Source organism: Schistocerca nitens, chromosome 8 (genome assembly GCF_023898315.1).
Source record: "Schistocerca nitens isolate TAMUIC-IGC-003100 chromosome 8, iqSchNite1.1, whole genome shotgun sequence".
Taxonomy (NCBI): Eukaryota; Metazoa; Arthropoda; class Insecta; order Orthoptera; family Acrididae; genus Schistocerca; species Schistocerca nitens.
Window position 1 is genome coordinate 526,100,257 of NC_064621.1, and position 20,395 is coordinate 526,120,651.

The window sequence follows — 20,395 nt, forward strand, 5'->3', positions numbered from 1 at the left end:
CCCTCCAGGTGACATACGCCGTTATCGGATCAAAATCGACGTCGTCTTTCGAGGGCTACTAATTTGTTTTTTTCTGGAACTGCATACTCCAGAATTTCTTCTGAAGCTAGTGTACGTTCAAGTCTTGCTAGCGACCCCTCTAACTGTTAAGCAACGTTAAGAAACATAGCATTAGAAATTTCTAAATTAGTAACTCCCAAGAAGGGGGCAATTGCCCCTGGGGTGGAAGCGGGAGAGTAAACTGATATTTGTTGTGGAGTAAAAATAATAAGGATTTGATTATGGCTCAGTTATCAGGCTAAATTATTTTAGTAAAAATCATCATTGCTATAACTGTTTCGTTAGAATCTAATCTTTACAAGTGATTAACCCTTAACTAATATTTTCAAATACGATCATTAGCGAATGACGAAACTTGGCGGAAGCCGCAAGCTGTGAAATGAAGGTCCGCACAAGGGCGTATGAAATTCACGAAGCCAGTGAGCTGGGTTTGACCGAGTTATCGTCTCGCTTGTCGCTTATTGTTTCCATTGTTTCGTTCTTCGGTTCTTTGCTCGCCGACCCTGTCGAAATAAGAGAGAATGTTTTATTGTTTCCAGATGGGTATGCCATGCAGAAATAACTACGCTTTCGCTTCGAGTACAAGGAAATATTGTGTACGTTTTATTAAGAGTAATATTGTCAGTTTTCTTTAGCAACTGGAACTTCAGTACGCAAGGTTGAAGTTATGGACAGTTCTTCATTTTCAGTACAGGTCACGATGATCGAAGCAAGTAATGAAAAATGCTCACTCACAGGTTAAATAACTGTTCACTTATCATAATAAAGTCTTTTTCAACTACCTTCATGATGTGGAAAATCGTAAGGAAACACCTGGGCTCACTTCGTGAAAGAAGGAGTATTTTCAAATAGCGAAATTCGATACGCAGTAGCTACAGTTTCTTCTTTGTGTCGCTCTCGGGTGTCCAGCCGGGTGCAGTCGTTTACGAAAGACGATATTTCGACAGCGTACCTCGCTGACATCTTCAGATAATAGCTGTCGAAATATCGTGTTTCTCAATCGACTGTACATGGGCGGAAACGCGAGAGCAGTACAAACAGTTGTTCATTGAGAAAGCTAAAGACAACGCACAATTTCTTGGATTCTGCGAAGACAGACACAGAAAATAGATAGAGCTCGTAACATTTTAGTGAAAGGCTGCTGGCTACCGTCCACTAACAGAAAAATCCTACAGACTAGTTTTTCATGTCCCACAATTTACAACGCGAAAGGAGAATTCCTACTTTGGTACCAATGAAAAAAAAAGTTAGGAACTTAATGTACTTGGAGGATGACTCACGATGTTATTTGGCGAAGACCAATCCCAATATAAGAAACATTGTAATAAATACACAGTAATCCCGCCACTTTTTTATTATTTTTTATTTTAAAACATGCGGATATCATTTGTTCAAATGGTTCAAATGCCTTCGGCTTCAAATTTGTCTCGAATGCGACGTGTCGGTGGCTCTGTTTGATACTAATTTCGCCATTGCCGTTGAACCTCATTAATGTTTTCGTACTTAAAATACCACTTCAAAACTGACTTCAGAAATGGTTCAAATGGCTCTGAGCACTATGGGACTTAACAGCTATGGTCATCAGTCCCCTAGAACTTAGAACTACTTAAACCTAACTAACCTAAGGACATCACACACAACACCCAGCCATCACGAGGCAGAGAAAATCCCTGACCCCGCCGGGAATCGAACCCGGGAACCCGGGCGTGGGAAGCGAGAACGCTACCGCACGACCACGAGATGCGGGCTATCATTTGTTTGATCAGTAACTAAATGTTACTTATCATTCATCATTTAAAAAGCAGCGGGGCTAAAAAAGGGCTACTTCGATGACAATTTTAGGTAGCTGCTTAATTTTATTGAACCCGTTCAGTGGCAACGGTCTCAGAAATGTTATGGCATTTGGTGGCATCTACAGTTCATGAGCTAAAGTTCTGAGATAGTTTTCACTAGAAAGCAAATATTGCAGCTTACTCTTTCGTTATCAGTGAAGAAAACTGTCGTCTCTCTATCTAGGCGTCTCTTTTCCTTCTGAGAGCACGGGTACTAAGAGCATTTTTAAGAATTCGTAAATTTTCCATTACTCCAGCATAAAATTTTTGGATTGAGTCTCACGTTCAATGCCTCCGAATGTCTTTACACACGTCCTTCAAATCAGTCCCTCCAGATAAATAGTTTTCTATATAAATTTTTCCTCGCATATTCCTTGTAATACTTTTTAATTTAATGCACTGTAGATGAATCCATTTAAACTCAGAAGATGAAATAATTAGAAACCTTACAAACTCATAAACAAAATATTATAATAATTTATTTTCTGCAAAAGTAGGACATGTGTACATGTCAGTTTCAGAAGGCACGTCCTTAATTTCCTGCTCCACTGCATTAAACCTACACTGCACACACTACACGCGTACTCATATCTGACGATAGTAACATGTGAAATCAATGCGTAGCTATTCTCGCGTTCCGGATTATCAGAAAATAAGTCAGCATTTCTCCATTATGAATGATCTGCTTAGCTCAGAAAAATGAAAAAGATTTGCATCAATACTGTAAACTAGACAGTCATTTGTATTTTCTTTAATACGACTGTTTTTAGATTACATACATTTATTGCGAGATACATTTTAACGTCTCTTTAAAGCAAGTCTGCTTCATATATCTTGTTAATCTACTTAGGTCATTCATTGGAGTCTTATTCCCTGGCAGAAAATCCTATTTTGGTGATTAGTTTCCTTTTTTTGCGGTAAATGTAAATCTGAACGGTTTGTTACAGCCTTCTATATTACACTCCTGAAATGTTTCTATTTTTTTCTTCAACAGTTTTACTAATCTCACGTTAGCATTTGAATCCTTAATCTTCTTCTACAAAAACGAAATTTTAAGAGTGATTTTGAACCGTTTGTTGTATTGACTCAAGCTGAATTCATTATTAAAAGAATGTACAGGGTGAACCAGAAATCCACCGACAAACTTTCAGAGGTGGTAGTATGGACCAAAACAACAAAAAAATGTCAAGTAAACCAGGGTTCTAAAATGCATACCTTAAGAGCTATGAGCACTTGTTCTTCTTGCCTACAATGAAATACGCTAATTCTACTGAACAAGTGCTCGTAGCACTTAAGCTATGCATTTTAGAGCCCACCTTTACTGCAAGTTTTTTCTTGTTTTGGTCCTCATTACGTGTTCCCAAAATATGGAACTTAAAGCAGAAGAGGTGTGTTCCAAAGTACGAAAGAGGAAGAAGCACTCATAAGCCTTAATGTATGAATTCTGGAGTCCATGGCCGGCCGTGGTGGCCGAGCGGTTCTAGGCGCTACAGTCTGGAACGGCGCGACCGCTACGGTCGCAGGTTCGAATCCTGCCTCGGGCATGGATGTGTGTGATGTCCTTAGGTTAGTTAGGTTTAAGTAGTTCTATGTTCTAGCGGACTGATGACCTCAGAAGTTGAGTCCCATAGTGCTCAGAGCCATTTCAACCATTTGGAGTCCATATTTACAGTACATTATATTCTCATTTTGGTACACATTGCCACCTCTGAAAGTTTGTCGGAGTTCTGGTTCACCCTGTAGACAGGACTCTTTCCTTCTTTAGTGTCAGCTATATTTCAGGCACACTGCTAACATTATTCCGCTACACTCGCTAATATGACCACCCCACTACGTCTAGAATGTAAGTAAATGCCAATATCTAAACTTCAGACTTCTCTCTCTGAAGCCACAGTAAGATCATGTTTCTGTATCTTGTCTTGGTGGAAACTAATTATATCACTCAGAAATTTATACTGGAACCTCACTAGAAATATTTCTGCGGTTCATTGAACCGTATTCATATGAATCTTTCAGACAACAGTGAGGTGTACGGGTTCGTAATACTACCTGACGCACTAAAACTGTAATACTAAAATTCGAACACGAACCCTCGCTCTGCGCCATTAATGCTCTTACCAATTGAGCTAGATCCCAACTCAAAGCTTCGCAGTGTCTACAACTTGTGTACCACTCTGGATTAGCCCTCTTGACTTCTTAGCGTCACCCTTTCAAAAGATGAATTTGCTGTCAACCCTCCAGTTAGAAATAAGAAAATGAATCTTAGAGGCATTTCCAAAGCTAACTGGATCAGAGTGTGGTTCGCTTCTCTGTCCTTCACATATCAACGATCAGTGTAGAATCTAAAATATCATTTCCATTGTTAGCCTCAAATTTTACAGTTCAGTTCTTGTTGCCCCTCGCTCCATGAAGGACATGGCTACACAGACGTGCGACCTCAAATTTGGCTCTGAGGTTGTGAGGTCACCCAGTGTCAAGGCAGCATCACCGTCACCCCGTCCTGCTGTGCAACGAACTGTCAAACTCTCGCCTCATGAAGCGAAGCTACCCACTACACAACCGGCCGGCAGGACAGACCAGAGGGTGTACTCCCAGGAACACTTCCTCCGTCCCTCCAGCCAAGTGTCCAACGCTTGCAAAAGAGTAAAAATTTTACATGCCGATATTTTGATATACGTTAGAAAGATTTGTACTAAAAAAGTGTTTTTCTTTTATTGTTTTTATAAAATATTAAAAGGTGGTCCCAGTACCATGACATGTCCAGTAGTGAGAGTTACTCGTCGATGGATAACGCTAGTACTGCTTGCTACTGTTTGTCTGCTAGGACGGACTGCGGCGGCGCATGGACAAGCTGAAGGGCCGCATCGAGGAGGCGAACCGTGCAGTCGATGCCGAGCGCCAGAAGAACGTCAGCCTGCTGCACCTCATCTTCCCGCCGCACATCGCGCGCCGCCTGTGGCTCGGTCAGTACACTACTCCCGTATGCACTGACCTTGCTCGCCTTCACACAGATCACACGACGCAGTACTGTTATCACTCTTTCCTTAGATCCGCGGTGGATGACACGGAAATTTCAATTCTACACTACTGGCCATTAAAATTACTACACCAAGCAGAAATGCAGACGATAAACGGGTATTCATTGGACAAATATACACTCCTGGAAATGGAAAAAAGAACACATTGACACCGGTGTGTCAGACCCACCATACTTGCTCCGGACACTGCGAGAGGGCTGTACAAGCAATGATCACACGCACGGCACAGCGGACACACCAGGAACCGCGGTGTTGGCCGTCGAATGGCGCTAGCTGCGCAGCATTTGTGCACCGCCGCCGTCAGTGTCAGCCAGTTTGCCGTGGCATACGGAGCTCCATCGCAGTCTTTAACACTGGTAGCATGCCGCGACAGCGTGGACGTGAACCGTATGTGCAGTTGACGGACTTTGAGCGAGGGCGTATAGTGGGCATGCGGGAGGCCGGGTGGACGTACCGCCGAATTGCTAAATACGTGGGGAGTGAGGTCTCCACAGTACATCGATGTTGTCGCCTGTGGTCGGCGGAAGGTGCACGTGCCCGTCGACCTGGGACCGGACCGCAGCGACGCACGGATGCACGCCAAGACCGTAGGATCCTACGCAGTGCCGTAGGGGACCGCACCGCCACTTCCCAGCAAATTAGGGACACTGTTGCTCCTGGGGTATCGGCGAGGACCATTCGCAACCGTCTCCATGAAGCTGGGCTACGGTCCCGCACACCGTTAGGCCGTCTTCCGCTCACGCCCCAACATTGTGCAGCCCGCCTCCAGTGGTGTCGCGACAGGCGTGAATGGAGGGACGAATGGAGACGTGTCGTCTTCAGCGATGAGAGTCGCTTCTGCCTTGGTGCCAATGATGGTCGTATGCGTGTTTGGCGCCGTGCAGGTGAGCGCCACAATCAGGACTGCATACGACCGAGGCACACAGGGCCAACACCCGGCATCATGGTGTGGGGAGCGATCTCCTACACTGGCCGTACACCACTGGTGATCGTCGAGGGGACACTGAATAGTGCACGGTACATCCAAACCGTCATCGAACCCATCGTTCTACCATTCCTAGACCGGCAAGGGAACGTGCTGTTCCAACAGGACAATGCACGTCCGCATGTATCCCGTGCCACCCAACGTGCTCTAGAAGGTGTAAGTCAACTACCCTGGCCAGCAAGATCTCCGGATCTGTCCCCCATTGAGCATGTTTAGGACTGGATGAAGCGTCGTCTCACGCGGTCTGCACGTCCAGCACGAACGCTGGTCCAACTGAGGCGCCAGGTGGAAATGGCATGGCAAGCCGTTCCACAGGACTACATCCAGCATCTCTACGATCGTCTCCATGGGAGAATAGCAGCCTGCATTGCTGCGAAAGGTGGATATACACTGTACTAGTGCCGACATTGTGCATGCTCTGTTGCCTGTGTCTATGTGCCTGTGGTTCTGTCAGTGTGATCATGTGATGTATCTGACCCCAGGAATGTGTCAATAAAGTTTCCCCTTCCTGGGACAATGAATTCACGGTGTTCTTATTTCAATTTCCAGGAGTGAATTATACTAGAACTGACATGTGATTACATTTTCATGCAATTTGGGTGCATAGCTACTGAGAAATCAGTACCTAGAACAACCACCTCTGGCCGTAATAACGGCCTTGATACGACTGGGCATTGAGTCAAACAGAGCTTGGATGGCGTGAACAGGTACAGCTGCCCATGCAGTTTCAACACGATACCACAGTTCATCAAGAGTAGTGACTGGCGTATTGTGAAGAGCCAGTTGCTCGGCCACCATTGACCAGACGTTTTCAATTAGTGAGAGATCTGGAGAATGTGCTGGCCAGCGCAGCGGTAGAACATTTTCTGTATCCAGAAAGGCCCGTACAGGACCTGCAACATGCGGTCGTGCATTACCCTGCTGAAATGTAGGGTTTCGCAGGGATCGAATGAAGGGTAGAGTCACAGGTCGTAACACATCTGAAATGTAATGTCCACTGTTCAAAGTGCCGTCAATGTGAACAAGAGTTGACCGAGACGTGTAACCAGTGGCATCCCATACCATCACGTTGGATGATACGCCAGTATGGCGATGACGAATACACGCTTCCAATGTGCGTTCACCGCGATGTCGCCAAACACGGATGCGACCATCATGATGCTGTAAACAGAACCTGGATTCATCCGAAAAAATGACGTTTTGACATTCGTGCACCCAGGTTCGTCTTTGAGTAGACCATCGCAGGTGCTCCTGTCTATGATGCAGCGTCAAGGGTAACCGCAGCCATGGTCTCCGAGCTGATAGTCCATGCTGCTGCAAACGTCGACGAACTGTTCGTGCAGATGGTTGTTGTTTTGCAAACGTCCCCATCTGTTGACTCAGGGATCGAGACGTGGCTGCACGATCCGTTACAGCTATGCGCACGCCCGGGTTCCCGGGTTCGATTCCCGGTGGGGTCAGGGATTTTCTCTGCCTCGTGATTGCTGGGTGCTGTGTGCTGTCCTTAGGTTAGTTAGGTTTAAGTAGTTCTAAGTTCTAGGGGACTCATGACCATAGATGTTAAGTCCCATAGTGCTCAGAGCCATTTGAACAGCTATGCGGATAAGATGCCTGTCATCTCGACTGCTAGTGATATGAGGCCGTTGGGATTCAGCACGGCGTTCCATATTACCCTCCTGAACCCACAGATTCCATATTCTTCTAACAGTCATTGGATCTCGACCAACGCGAGCAGCAGTGTCGCGATACGATAAACCGCAATCGCGATAGGCTATAATCGGACCTTTATCAAAGTCGGAAACGCGATGATACGCATTTCTCCTCCTTACACGAGGCATCACAACACCGTTTCACCAGGCAACGGCGGTCAACTGCTGTTTGTGTATGAGAAATCGGTTAGAAACTTTCCTCATGTCATCACGTTGTAGGTGTCGCCACCGGCGCCAACCTTGTGTGAATGCTCCGAAAAGCTAATCATTTGCACATCACAGAATCTTCTTCCTGCCGGTTAAATTTCGCGTCTGTGGCACGTCATCTTCTTGGTGCAGCAATTTTAATGGCCAGTAGTGTAAATAGCTCTGGTTTTGACGTCACGTTATTTTTTTGCTGTGGCGTAAGGAAACTATTTTTAAAACAATTGATACCTTCGTGTCTTATAGTCGTACATCGTAGATAAGTAACGAACTAGTTATCTTTGCATTATTGGTCACAACTACCATACTGCTTGGAAGTGGCAAGTCCTACGCGCAGTTATGGAGAGTGAAGAACTGCTGGAAGAAATGCACGGATACGGCTGTTCTTTATTCGACATTAAGGAGGAAGCTCTTAACATCGCTCCCTTTGCGGAGTGTGTGTCTGGATGCGTGCTTTGCGATGGTTCAGCGACGAACTTTGCAGGGCTGTAGTAAGCGACCTCTGTACCTCAGGTACCATCCAGGTATCAATTATTCAAAAACATTTATTATTATTATTATACCGCCAACCGGTTTCAACCCGACGTAGGAGTCATCTTCTGGGCGTTTACACCATTGGTCAACTGCTGGTGGTGTCACTCCTGTCTAATTAACGGCATAAACACTCCTGGAAATGGAAAAAAGAACACATTGACACCGGTGTGTCAGACCCACCATACTTGCTCCGGACACTGCGAGAGGGCTGTACAAGCAATGATCACACGCACGGCACAGCGGACACACCAGGAACCGCGGTGTTGGCCGTCGAATGGCGCTAGCTGCGCAGCATTTGTGCATCGCCGCCGTCAGTGTCAGCCAGTTTGCCGTGGCATACGGAGCTCCATCGCAGTCTTTAACACTAGTAGCATGCCGCGACAGCGTGGACGTGAACCGTATGTGCAGTTGACGGACTTTGAGCGAGGGCGTATAGTGGGCATGCGGGAGGCCGGGTGGACGTACCGCCGAATTGCTCAACACGTGGGGCGTGAGGTCTCCACAGTACATCGATGTTGTCGCCAGTGGTCGGCGGAAGGTGCACGTGCCCGTCGACCTGGGACCGGACCGCAGCGACGCACGGATGCACGCCAAGACCGTAGGATCCTACGCAGTGCCGTAGGGGACCGCACCGCCACTTCCCAGCAAATTAGGGACACTGTTGCTCCTGGGGTATCGGCGAGGACCATTCGCAACCGTCTCCATGAAGCTGGGCTACGGTCCCGCACACCGTTAGGCCGTCTTCCGCTCACGCCCCAACATCGTGCAGCCCGCCTCCAGTGGTGTCGCGACAGGCGTGAATGGAGGGACGAATGGAGACGTGTCGTCTTCAGCGATGAGAGTCGCTTCTGCCTTGGTGCCAATGATGGTCGTATGCGTGTTTGGCGCCGTGCAGGTGAGCGCCACAATCAGGACTGCATACGACCGAGGCACACAGGGCCAACACCCGGCATCATGGTGTGGGGAGCGATCTCCTACACTGGCCGTACACCACTGGTGATCGTCGAGGGGACACTGAATAGTGCACGGTACATCCAAACCGTCATCGAACCCATCGTTCTACCATTCCTAGACCGGCAAGGGAACGTGCTGTTCCAACAGGACAATGCACGTCCGCATGTATCCCGTGCCACCCAACGTGCTCTAGAAGGTGTAAGTCAACTACCCTGGCCAGCAAGATCTCCGGATCTGTCCCCCATTGAGCATGTTTAGGACTGGATGAAGCGTCGTCTCACGCGGTCTGCACGTCCAGCACGAACGCTGGTCCAACTGAGGCGCCAGGTGGAAATGGCATGGCAAGCCGTTCCACAGGACTACATCCAGCATCTCTACGATCGTCTCCATGGGAGAATAGCAGCCTGCATTGCTGCGAAAGGTGGATATACACTGTACTAGTGCCGACATTGTGCATGCTCTGTTGCCTGTGTCTATGTGCCTGTGGTTCTGTCAATGTGATCATGTGATGTATCTGACCCCAGGAATGTGTCAATAAAGTTTCCCCTTCCTGGGACAATGAATTCACGGTGTTCTTATTTCAATTTCCAGGAGTGTAGTTTCCTGCCGTTATGTAGACAGGAGTGACATCACCAGCAGTCGACCAATGGTGTAAACGCCCAGACGTCGGGTTAAAACCGGTTGGCGGTATAGTAATAATAATAAATGCGATTAAGACTGTTTTTGAATAATTTATTAGTCATACTAATCGCTGCTTCATCTCCACAACCATGTTGTCCAAAAACCATCCAGGTAGTCTGCAGGGCGCTGTATACGAGTTTCCTCAGAAACGACCCACGTTTGCCGCTCCGGATATTTTACCGCTGGTGCCATTCAGGACCGTTAGAATCGACTGCCTAAAAGCATACAGCACTGGAGCACTAGCTGCTTGGCTGCCGGAAACGCCGACGGCAGGGGAAAACACTTCACCCGTCCCCTCAACGCAACCGATAGCTCAAGAGCTTCCGGTGGCGAGGAGCGCTGCGAAGAACGGGAACTAGACTTGACCACGGCAGAGGTACTGGTCTGCTCACAAAAGACCCGATACAAGAACCAGTAAACGAGCCATCAGTTTTCGTAGATAAAGCACACTGACAGAAAAGTAGTGACCTGCAGTAGACATCACACTAATCGCTTGCAACCTCACCTCTAACAATTGGCGATGAAGAGAGCCTACAGGTGTCTCCAGGATTTGTGTATATGTGAATTACTTTACACTGAGGAGACAAAAATCATAACTCCTAATATCGTATCGAACCGCCTTGTGCCAGCTCGATGTGGTGTGGACTAAACATGAAGATCGCCGTAGAAGTCTTGAGCCACCTGCCTCTATAGTCGTCCATAATTGCAAAAGTGTTGCCGGTGCAGTATTCTGTCCTCGAGCTGACCTGTCGATTGTGGCCCACAAATATTTGATGAGATTCACAATCGGCGATCTGGGTGGCCAAACAATTCGCTCGAATTGTCCGAAATGTTCTTCGAACCAGTCGGGTACAATTGTGTCCCAGCGACATGACGCATTGTCATTCATAAAAATTCCATCGTTGTTTGGGAACATGAAGTCCATGAACGGCTGCAAAAGGTCTCCAGGTAGCCGAACATAACCATTCCCAATCAATTATCGGTTCAGTTGGACGAGAGGACCCAGTCCGTTCCAGCCCACACCGTTATGGAGCCACCACCAGCTTGCACAGTGCATTGCTGACAACTTTGGCCCCTGGCTTCGAGAGGTCTGCCCCAGACTCGAACCCAACCGTCAGCTTTTACCAACTGAAATCGAGACTCATCTGACCAAGCCATGGTTTTCCACATCCAACCGATATGGTCTCGAGCCCAGGAGAGGCGCTGCAGACCATGCAGCGGTGTTCGCAAAGACAATAGCGTCGGTCGTATGCTGCCGTAACCCATTATCGCCAAATTTAACGGATACGTTCGTCGTACGTTCCACCATAATTTCTGCGGTTGTTTCAGGTATTGTTGCTTGTCTGTTAGCACTGACGAGTCCACCCAAACGCCGCTGCTCTCGGCCGTTAAGTGAAGGTCGTCGGCCACTGCATTGTCCGTGATGAGAAGTAATAGCTGCAATTTGGTACCAACGGCACACTCTTGATTACTGTCTGTCTGGGAATATTAGTTCTCTAACGATTTCCGAAATGGAATGTCCCATGCGTCTAGCTTCAAATACTATTCCACGTTCAAAGTCTGTTCACTGCCATCGTGCGGCCATGGCCTCATCGGAAACTTTTCCACAGTGATCACCTGAGTGCAAATGAGAGCTGCGTCAATGCACTGCCCTTTTATACCTAAGGTACGCGATACTACCGCCATCTGTATATATGCATATCGCCATTCCATGACTTTTGTTCCTGAGTTCAATTTTGTTGCTCCAGTTATAATACCAAGACATGGCCAATATCCCAAAAGTACTACTACATTCAATTGAAGCCTCACATTGATGACTAATTCCTTTATAGCTACTAAATTGCAGGGATGTTGATTACTACACTCCATTCATTATTACAACTGTCCCAGACATTTTCAGTCTGATACAGAGTTGGAGATCTCCTGCGCCAGACGAGGTACGATAGATTGCATGAATAATCGTCAGCCCAGAACACTAGCGAGAAGTATCATTAACGAAACTGTTATCTTCTTGGAAGACGCATCCTGAGGATGTAAAAGAAAAAGCAACGCTTCGTCACCGAAGATGTTGGCATAGACATCAAAAAATGTTCAAATGTGTGTGAAACCTTATGGGACTTAACTGCTAAGGTCATCAGTCCCTAAGCTTACACACTACTTAACCTAAATGATCCTAATGACAAACACACACACCCATGCCTGAGGGAGGACTCGAACCTCCGACGGGACCAGCCGCGCAGTCCATGACTGCAGCGCCATGACCGCTTTTTTTCCCTTTTTGTTCCTTGTTGATCGTTGTGTTTGGTCGTTGCGGACGTCACATGACATCCGTTAAGGTTCGTTTGTTGATCGTTCCATTCAGTTCTTTATCACAGAGGCCAACCAGCTCTCTGAACGAACACGCTGAGCTACCGTGCCGGCTACCGCTCGGCTAATCCCGCGCGGCACTTACACATCGTTGCTCATGTCCACGGTAACTTGAATTAGTGAGCTCAAGTCATGGTACGAAAAACACTCGTACCTTTTATCTCGACAACAGTGTGCAGTGATTGGAACAAAAAGATCACAATGGAGGGATGCAAGATCGATGGCCCCACAAGAATCAGTATTGAGCCCATTGCTCTTCTCGTTGTAAGTTAATGATGTATCAACTGTTCTCCCGAGCACAGAGTCCCGGGTTCGATTCCCGGCGGGGTCAGGGATTTTCACCTGCCTCGAGATGACTAGGTGTTTGTGTTGTCCTCATCGTTTCATCATCATTCATGAAAATGGCGAGATTGGACTGGGTAAATGTTGGGAATTTGTACGGGCGCAGATAACCGCGCAGTTCAGCATCCCACAAACCAAACATCATCACCATCGACTATTCTCTCCCACTGCACATATCATCTGTACGTTGATAACATTCATTTACATCTAAGTGCAAATCCAACAAACCTGTGTACAGCCATCCAGCATGTAAATGCCGATTTACTTCCCCTATCAGTGTTGGCGCATAGCACATGTTTAAAACTTAACCCATCAAAACGGAATCTATCTTAGACGCTCATTCAGAGAATCTCTTCCATCATTAATCCTAAACGGCACACAAATAAGCTTTTCTTCTTCTGCAAAGAGCTTGCGGGCATAATTATGAACTATCATTCAGACTGGATTGAACTCACAAGTGCAGTCTGTAAGAAAGCGTCAGCTTCACTTCACTCACTACAGGAATATAAAAATGTATTTCCTCTCGAGCTTAAAAACTAGCTTTTAGAGACCCTAAGATTCCCCATACCTGACTGTGGTGATACTATTCTCCAAGGACTTTTATACGAAAGCTCATGTGAACTGGAACTGGCGATGAATGCTTATGTACGGTATAGTTGTGTCTTAAGCTTTTTCGACAATGTCACACCGGCCTACGAACAGCTATTATGGCTACGTGGCTATAAGCGTAGAGGCTCTCATACTCTGTGTTTGCTCTATCGTCTTCCAAATCATTGCACTCCGTCTTATTGGTCTTCAGCTCTCACTATCTGAACAGCACAGTAGAAATACTCGTTCTCAACAAAGTAAAATTCTCTCTGTGCCATCACCGAGCACTGCCATGTTTTCTGAACCATTTTCTGTATCAAGGACCTGACTTTGGAACAATAGTCCTCCAAATGGGGAAATTAAATTCCTTCTAAACTTCAAAAGACAGATAATGGTCCACCTTATCTCCTGTATTCTGTGCACCTCATTATGATCAGTCTCCCTCCCCCTCCAGAACTTGTCGGCAGAGTTTCTTAACTGCATTCTGTTCTTTCCTAACAGGCATTCTCACTGTCATTTCAGTCTTATTCTCTTCCTTTATCCATTCCGCTTCTAATGATACTAAACATGGCTTCAGATGTGCTAAGCTAATCTGTGGCACTCTCAATGCTCTATTCTGTTATAATTACAATTATTTTCATTTTGTTATTAGTGTCAGCTACTGTTACTGTTATTATTATTATTACTATCATTAAAGGAAGTTTTATAATATCTTTTGTGTGTGTTGTGTTCCTAGTCAGATGTAACAATGGGCCTTACGGCCGTAATCTGGTCAGTCAAAATAAGCAATAAATAAATAATAAATAAGGCGTCACAGGACCCCCTGCGGTCTGAACTATACCCTCCACGCACAGCGAGTTAAACGCCTCATTGCACCTTCGATGCACTCGACGGTATATTTCCTTTGAAAATTGGCAAAATCAAGACTCCTCGAATCACATTGGACGCCTCCAAACAGCTAACTTTCCAGTTCCTCTGTTGTTAGGCCCATTGAAGACGTACAGACTTACGTGCTACTATGAGCAATGCTTTGCAAATGTCCCTTTCTGGCAGTCGCCTTTGCAGAGTTCATTATGATGCTAATTGATATGGACATGTAGTCACAGAGAACAGCAATTCTTGTTATGTTTGAAACCGGTTGTCATTGCAAGGCAAGACACATTCTCCGGTGCTTGTTTGTTTCGACCTCTTTGCAACCACTCTTCTTATTCCGCGTGTCCGCATGTCTGGTCTAGTGCTCAGTGTCATTAGCTCTAGATCTACAGTCCCAGGTTCGGTTCCTACCCAGGTCGCAGATTTTCTTCAGTCGGGGAACTGGGCGTTTGTGTTCTCCCAGACATTTCATCTTACCTTCAGCTAAGCGCAAGTCGACAAAATGACAGGCGGCCAAACAAGCGCAGAGGGGGGTCTCCGGTCAATAATGCCATATGATCATTTATTTCACTCCGTGATACGTGGCTGCGACTGGTACACTATTCGTTGTAGACACGTTGGACAACCACACTGCCGTGCCAACAAATCGGAAAACTTTTTCACTATATGGTCATGGGCAAGTCTAAACATGACCAATAATTTCTTGTCAGCTATTGATAATGAATAAGTAGTCTGTCAAAATCAGTTGGCCATTTAATAATTTGCGTGAATTCACTGAAATAGACTTTGATGTCAGGAAATAACGGAACGGAACTGTGGAGGGCAAAATTGTAAGGAACGACAGAGACCGTATCATACAAAACAAATACAGTGGAACCTCGCTTATCGAGCACCTCCCGTAGCGCACAATTTGCACAAGGAGCATAAGAAATTGTAAAACATAGACTCGCTTAACGAGTGACGTTTCGTATAAAGACTGACGACGATTTAGTGTGACGTCACTAGCCGTTCGCGCCTGGCGGTGGAAACGTTCAAGAATATGAACACTTTTCACAGTCGAACGTAACTCTGAGGCATTTGAGGCAGTACCTGTGGAGCTTGTAGTCAACGATATTGCTTCTTTGGCCAAGAGCATGGGACTAGAAATGGATAACAATGATATCGAGGAGTTTGTGGAAGATCACAACCAAGAAATGACCACCAAAGAACTTACGGAGATGCAGTGTGTTTCACAGCAGGAAGTTGTGGAGGTGAGTTTTTCAGACAAGGAGAAGGAGGCTGTAACATCAAAGCAGCAATCTTCTGGCGCAATAAGAGAAATGCTGAAAGCATGGGAATCGGTTGCATCGTATGTTGAATTTCGTCAGCCCAGTAAACCAGTGGCAGCCGCGCGGGGTGGCCGCGCGGTTTGAAGCTTCTTGCACAGACTGCGCGGCCCCTCCCGTCGGAGGTTCGAGTCCTCCCCCGGGCAGGGGTTTGTGCGTTCTTGTTAGCATAAGTTAAAGATAGTTTAATTAGTATGTAAGTCTAGGGACCGATGACCTTAGCAGTTTTGTCCCTTAGGAAGTCACACACATTTAAACATTTTTTGAAACCAGTGGCTACGTGAGCTACAAATTTATTTGTCGATAATGTTGAGTCGCATTTTGGCTGGGTGAGGTGCGCGGGTTTGAATTGTATTTGGTGTCAGTGATGTATGGTTTATGTGGGTGTGCGTGTGTGCGTTGAGGACTGGGGCAGAGAGGGAGAGAGAGAGGAGGGGGGCGAGGGAGGGAGAAGGATTTCTTTTTTTTCCATCAGTAGTTTTGGTGTGGGTTCTGTCGTGGTGAAGAGGGTTTTGTTGCACAGTAATTGTATTCATTGAGTGCTTTCTTTCCTTGGGCTATTGACTTTTGTTTGTGATAGTTTTCTTCTATGGTTAATTTTTGGTATAAGCTGCTACTAGTTTTTATTATGTGTAAGGCAGTTTCAATGTTTGTTGGGTGGTGATTGTGTGCTATCAAGTGGTCTACAAATGTTGAGTGTGAGCTATTGCTTTTCAGTGCTCTGAGTTGTTCTGTATACCTGGTTCTGAAATTCCTACATGTTTGGCCCACATACACAGATTGACAGCAGTTGCAAGGAAGGTGGTATATACTAGACCGGCTGTATTTTTCAGTGTTGGTGGTATTTCTTCCAAGTCTGCTTTGCATTGTGTTGTTGGTTCTGTATGCGATGTTGAGTCCTTGTTTCTTTAGTATATTACCCACCATGTGTGTGACTTTGTTGTTGTAAGTCATTACGTGCCATTTGTTGCCTACTGTCTGCTGATTTTTTTGTGTTGTGTTGTGTTTATGTGTGTGTTTCATGGTTTCGTGTTGTTTGTTTTTGTATTTTGTGGTTTATTTTGTCTACTCTCTTTCAATCAATTTTACAGTTAAAAATAAAAAATTTAACCCACTGATGATGGCACAAAAGTGCTGAAACATGTATGGGTGTAACAAAAAAGGAAAAAACAGGTGTCTTGCATAACGCGGAATTTCTCATCCCAAGTAGATTCCTTTCTGAAGGTCATCTTCCTTATCTGCTAGGATCACTGCATCATCAGCATATAGTAAATTATTTAAAAGACTGTTCCTGTCTAGGTAGATCCCTTGATGCCTTAATGCATAGATGCTGGTTTGTTACTTGTTTAGTTATTTTCTTCCATTTTGTGAAAAGATCTATTCTGGAGATTAGTAAGAAATTATCTGATCCTATATCTTGTCCCCTATAAACTCTTGTATCCCTTACTTGGCCCGCTAGCTAATCATTTACTAAGATGTAGTCAATTATTGATCTAAGACCTCTGCTGGCCCAAGTATACTTGTGTATATCCTTTCCCTTAAAAAGTGAATTTGTGATTTTTAAATTGTTGCAAGTGCGAAATCTCTTAGTAATTTTCCATTTTCATTACATATTGGTTCTCCAAATGGACCTATAACGTTTGTTACTGGGATATTTCCTAGTCTGGCATTGAAATCACTTATCATAATAATCTGATCAGTAGCACTGTATTTACTCAGAGTCTTCTCTAGTTCTTCATAGAAGCTTTCAGACTCATCTTTTTTCCCTTCTTCAGGTGCATATACACTTATCAGTTTCAGCCTGACTACAAGTATTCTTTCACTTACGGATGTACAATCTTGAAAGTCTTTTTCCCATTTTTTATGCAGTAGTAGTGCTACACCTTTGCTGGGTGTTTTATGTTGTTAAAACAACTATAGCATATAATGTAATCCCCTACATATTTATTTCCTCTTAATTTTTTTTAGTTTCTGTGAGTGCTGCAGCATCGATATTCATGTCGCTTAGTATATTTACCAATTCTACCTTCTTTTGGGAAATTCCTCTCACATTCCATGTTTCTACTTTGATGTGCCCATTTATCCATCTTCGTTTGTACTTTTTCATAGCCTTGTCATTTACCTTTGAGACGATCCTGTTTCCGAGGCTCGTTTGAGTACTGGGAGTAGTCTGTGTTTTCTGAGAGTTGGTTACCAGCCATCTGCTCAACCCCCATCTAGGAGGACCAGGATTTTCTTTCGGTGTTATCTCCCTTAGTCAATATGTTCCGGTTATTTAAACGCGCCGGAAATAAGTTCGCCTTTCATCCTCTCCCATTGGCTTTGTAGCCTGTATCCACTGTGTGTCACACATTGCCTAGGGGTTCCTCACGACTCATGCCATCTAGGATGTGGGAGTAGGGTTTGTTGGCAGAGCTGCATTAAAATCCTTGAAGTCCGATTGATTTCTCAAATTTCAGTGGACATTTCCGAGTTCTGCAAACAAGTATCGGCAACCTGAGTAGACTCCAGTGTCCTTTGCCAACCTTTGATTGTTGGAGAATAGAATACCAGTCTATTCTCCAACGCATGATCGTATTTTACATTAATTTATATGGGATAAATTGATTCGCTTAACGAATGTTTCGCAGTGCGAGTAAGATTCTGAAACAAATTATGCCCGCTAGGCGAAATTCCACTGTAATTGAGGACGTTGGTGTAGACTTTGGTGTAGGTGCTACTCTGAGAAGAAGATAATGGCGGGAATCGTCGTGAGCCACATGGTACCATCCAGAAAACTGATAAACATTTCCTCCACCTCAATCCATTTTCCCACACCTCTGCCCCAAAAAAAAATTTAAAAACTGGGAAAACTGTTTCCATGCAACTAAATGATAGTGCATGGTGTTTCAAAATGAATAGGACAGACTACAGTAACAATTTATTTCAGAAATAGACTTGTAGACTGAAAGATTAACTCTCACAGTTTGGGTTGGCAACAATCAAACAAAGGAAAGCTGTCGTCATTGTTCACTGCTGCCGTTAGCATTAGATTAAATTTGGTCAAGTGGCACAACACTGCTAGATGGGCAAAGTAATTCGGAGAGACAGGATGTATATTGCGCAAGCAAAAAACCACAAGACGGCCATCTGCCGATAATGATGTATTGGAAGACATCCGTACGTTCTACGAAAGAAGCCCCTGAAAATCCACGCCTCGTGCCAGCAAAGAAGTGAATCGTAATCAACAGTGTAATGCCTGTTGCACAAGCGCCTGCAATTCACGGCTTACAGAATTCAAATGTTGCAAGCGCTAAAACCAGACCATGACCGAAAACGGAGGCGATTTTGCATTGATTTTCAAGCGCGGAAGAGGTGGATGGTTTCACAAACAGATTTATGACGGAGCCATATTTCACTTAAGTGAGAAGATGAACAAGCATAATCTGAGAATATGGGGTGCACAAAACCCTTGAGCCTCTGTGAGACATCAGCGTCATCCTCCGAAATTTAATGTTTTCTGCGCCATAACTAATCGTAGCAGTCATACGTGAGTCTAATGATATGTCGTTCCTGTTGTGGTCCCGCAAGTTGCCCGACCTTACACCATTAGTTTTTCTTTTGGGATGTGTGAAGGATATGGTTTACGTACGTACGTACCTTCATTTCCTCAGGACTTACAGCAGCTAAGGCATCGGATAGGTGGCGCGGCTAACTCCGTTGATTGGGAATGGGTCTTACAGGAAATTAAGTGCCGGATAGACATCTGCCGTCTCACAAATGGAACATCTGTGAATGCCAATGGAAACTATGAGAATTAACCTTTCAGTCTACATGTTTATTTCTGAAATACGATCATAACTACAGTCACAGAAATACTTTGTGTCCCATTAATTTTGAACCACCCTGTATTCATTCTCCCGCGTGTGGCGGGTGAAATGCGGTAGCAGTTTAGTGCGTCCAGTTCTAAGACACACACGGCGCGTGCAGAGATCACGATCTTCCACAACCCGCTCCACCACTGAAACAGCTGTCACCACTGATCGTCTTACTCGATTAATCGGTCAGTACTTCTCAGAGAATTAGAACCGTGTCACCAAAAAGGTTTATCAGTGTAAAACATCTTGTTTCAAGTGTTTGTCCGTGCACCATATGTACCTATGTGGACCTAGGTTCCTATTTATTATTATCTTCCCACAGTCTTCTACTGTCCCAGTAAATGTAAGGAGAATTTAAATATATCTCGTACAGTTTGTGAATAGAAACTGCGTGCCGTATCATCGCGTTAACTGAGTGGAGTTAAATAAGAGTCGGTATATATGCTTTGGAATGCCACCATTATAGGTAAAACCATCGAAGCGACGACGCACGACAATGTGACGATGTTGTTCAGCGACATCGTCGGCTTCACGTCCATCTGCTCCAACGCCACGCCCATGATGGTCATCAGCATGCTCGAGAGCCTGTACAGCCAGTTCGATGTCTTCTGTGGCCAGCTGGATGTTTATAAGGTAAGTATACTCAGCTTTTATTAATTAGTTAGTTGGTTAGTTACTTTCATGTTCCATGGAGCATGTTGCACTATAGATCGTAATGATGTGGAAAGAATCATTTTACATTCACATCGAAAATTAATTTATACATATGGTTACATTTCTAACTTTTTCCAGAAAGGAAAAATGATATACAGATTTTGTGAGTCAGTGAGTCCTACCCACCACCTGTTACACGTTCTTCTACGGAACAGAACGAATTCTCAAGGAGAAATTTTCTCAGTTTGTTTTCAAATTTTAATTTGCTGTCTGTGAGACATTTTATATCCCTGGGTAAGTGATCAAAACAAGTCTTTGCAGCACTGTGCAGCTCTTTTTGTCTTATAGACAATCTTCATGTGGAGTAATGATTATCATTTTTCCTACTGGTA

General features: G+C 45.0%; 1 protein-coding gene across 1 annotated transcript in view; it reads left to right on the plus strand.

Annotated features, from left to right (window-relative positions):
* LOC126199652 (head-specific guanylate cyclase-like) overlaps window positions 1-20,395 on the plus strand; it is a 332,527-nt gene that overhangs the window by 150,098 nt on the left and 162,034 nt on the right. The window contains exons 4-5 of the mRNA XM_049936580.1: window positions 4,717-4,855; window positions 19,816-19,982. Coding sequence (XP_049792537.1) covers window positions 4,717-4,855; window positions 19,816-19,982 — 306 coding nt within the window. The remainder of the gene's footprint in view (window positions 1-4,716; window positions 4,856-19,815; window positions 19,983-20,395) is intronic.